The sequence below is a fragment of the Penaeus chinensis genome, chromosome 14 (genome assembly GCF_019202785.1).
Source record: "Penaeus chinensis breed Huanghai No. 1 chromosome 14, ASM1920278v2, whole genome shotgun sequence".
NCBI lineage: Eukaryota > Metazoa > Arthropoda > Malacostraca > Decapoda > Penaeidae > Penaeus > Penaeus chinensis.
Genome location: NC_061832.1, coordinates 14,966,505 through 14,969,004, shown reverse-complemented (window position 1 = coordinate 14,969,004; position 2,500 = coordinate 14,966,505). Strand labels below are relative to the sequence as shown.

At 46.1% G+C, this 2,500-nt stretch overlaps 1 protein-coding gene across 1 annotated transcript in view; it reads left to right on the top strand.

Moving 5' to 3' along the window:
• Positions 1-2,262: 2,262 nt before the first annotated feature.
• The window catches only part of LOC125032342 (vegetative cell wall protein gp1-like), a 16,563-nt gene continuing 16,325 nt past the window's right edge, over positions 2,263-2,500 (top strand). Inside the window, exon 1 of the mRNA XM_047623438.1 lies at positions 2,263-2,294. Coding sequence (XP_047479394.1) covers positions 2,263-2,294 — 32 coding nt within the window. The remainder of the gene's footprint in view (positions 2,295-2,500) is intronic.

Below are 2,500 nucleotides of genomic sequence, written 5' to 3'. Positions count from 1 at the left end.
AGGAGGAGGAGGAGGAGGAGGAGGAGGAGGAGGTGGAGGTGGTGGAGGTGGAGGAGGAGGATGAGGAGGAGGAGAAGAAGAAGAAGAAGGAGGAGGGTTGAGGAAGGGGAGGAGGAGGAGGAAGGGGGGGGGGGATGGAGGTGGAGGTGGAGGAAGAGGAGGTAGAGGTGGAGGAGGAGGAGGTAGAGGTGGAGGAAGAGGAGGAGGAGGAGGAGGAGGAGGAGGAGGAGGAGGAGGTAGAGGTGGAGGTGGAGGGGGAGGAGGAGGAGAAGAAGAAGAAGAAGGAGGAGGGGTTGAAGAAGGGGAGGAGGAGGAGGGGTTGAGGAAGGAGGAGGAGGAGGAGGAGGAGGAGGAGGAGAAGGAGGAGGTGAAGGAGGAGAAGGAGGAGGAAGAAATAAGAATAAAAATAAGAGGAAAGGGGAAGAGATGGGAGAGAAAGACTAGGAGAAGTAGAAGAAGAAGAGGGAAGACGAAGAGACTGAGGAGGAAGAGAAGAAGGAGAATAAAAAGAAGATGATGAAAGAGGAAAAAAGGAGGAAGAAAAAGGAAAAGAAGAAGATGAAGAAGGGGAATAAGAAAAAGAAGATGATGAAGAAGGATAATAAGAAAAAGAAGAAGAAGATGAAGAAGGAGAATAAGAAAAAGAAGATGATGAAGAAGAATAAGAAAAAGAAGAAGATGAAGAAGAAGAATAAGAAAAAGAAGAAGAAGATGAAGAAGGAGAATAAGAAAAAGAAGAAGATGATGAAGAAGAATAAGAAAAAGAAGAAGAAGGTCAAGAAGGAGAATAAGAAAAAGAAGAAGATGAAAAAGGAGAATAAGAAAAAGAAGAAGAAATAGAATAATAATAAGAAGAAGGAGAAGAAGAAATCGTCACTTCAGGGTCACATGCCACGTCATGCAGAGCTTCATGTGGAATCTATATCAGGATAATTTCTTGTCAACGAAGCTGTGATGTTCATGAGCAGCGTCTTTCCTCTTTTCTCCTCCTCTATTCCTTTCTTCCTCGAGTTCCTCCTCTTAATTTTCTTCCTCTCCAGTTAAGCGATCATTGACGTGCTTTCTCTCCCTCTCTCTCTCTCTCTTTCTCTAATCTTCTGCTTCTTCTCTCCTTTCCTCGAATTCTTTCTCTTGGTTCTTCGTTCTCTTCAATTAGAATGTAATGTTCATTAGCGAGTTCTCCTCTTCCCTTGTTTTTTGCTCGTTTCTCAGATCCTTCTTCGTCTCTTTCGGTAATATGTTCACTGGTAATAATGTTGTTTTTTTTTTTCTATGTTCTTTCTTCCTTTTTTCTTTAATGAGATGTTTCCTCTTAAGTGCCCCGTCTTCCCTTGAGTGTTCATTATCAATGCTGTCTTTTTCCTCTTTTCTCATTCCTCTCTCCCTTCTCCTTCTTCCTCGGTTCGCCCGCCCCGACGACTCCACCTGTCTCGCCACTTGCAACGTCGCCAAATCAAGGACTTGCATCTCCCACAAGCCTGGCAGACGACGGCGATACGTGCCTCGACCTAAGACTCGGCTCATTATCACAGGCATACCCTCTCTCTATCCCTCCCACCCTCTCCCCCTTCCCTCTGCCCCCCTCCCCTTCCTCTATTCCTATCCCTCCCTCCCTGCTTATCCTATCCTCCCCCTCCACTGTTCTCCCCTGTTCCTCTCACCTTCTCATCCCTCCTGCTCTTCCTCTTGCTCTACCCCCTACCCCCCCTCCCCTCCCCTTATCTCATCAGCTTCCTTCCTATCCTACCCTCCCCTCGCCCCTCCTACCTTACCTTCTACCCACCAGGCCACTAAAGACACGTTACCTCAGCATTACCACAGCCTACTTCCAGATCCCTCCGGTCATCGGTCTCACCAAATCCTCTTACTTATTCGTAGTTGCTTATTCCCAACATCAATTCCTCCTCCTTTCCCCTTCGCCATTCCCTCGCCAGCTCTAATCCCCCCACCACCTGTCCGCAATGGCTTTTAAACGACCCTGTACAACCGTGTCCAATGCCCCCCACACGTAAAAAAGGTTGTCCCTGTACCAAGGCCCAACCCACAGGCCATTTTCCCAACCAGGCTTCTGTGTGAGGGATTCTATACATCTTCCTCTACGGTAATAAGTTCTCGAATACGTATATAGGCAGAGCGGAGGGTTAACGAGTGGGTCGAGATGAGGTCGTGACGAGGGGTCCATTTAGGTCGTTAAGGGAGAGATGATAATAAGAGGCTAAAGAGGCATTGGAGATTTATTGAAGGTGTAATGATATATGAACAATGGGTATATTAGTCTTGGAGAAGGGGTCCAGGTAGGCCTTTAAGAAAGAGGGATGATAACGGAGGTACTCGAGATTTATTAGTGTAATAGCCCCCCAAAAAAACAATGGGTATTTTGGGTCTAAAGTTCAACGGGAACAACATACTTGAGAAAATGTTCAAAGGAACCTGAAACCAACATTATTTTTATAACTAGCATTATAACAATTCACATCATCATAAATATGATATAAACAAG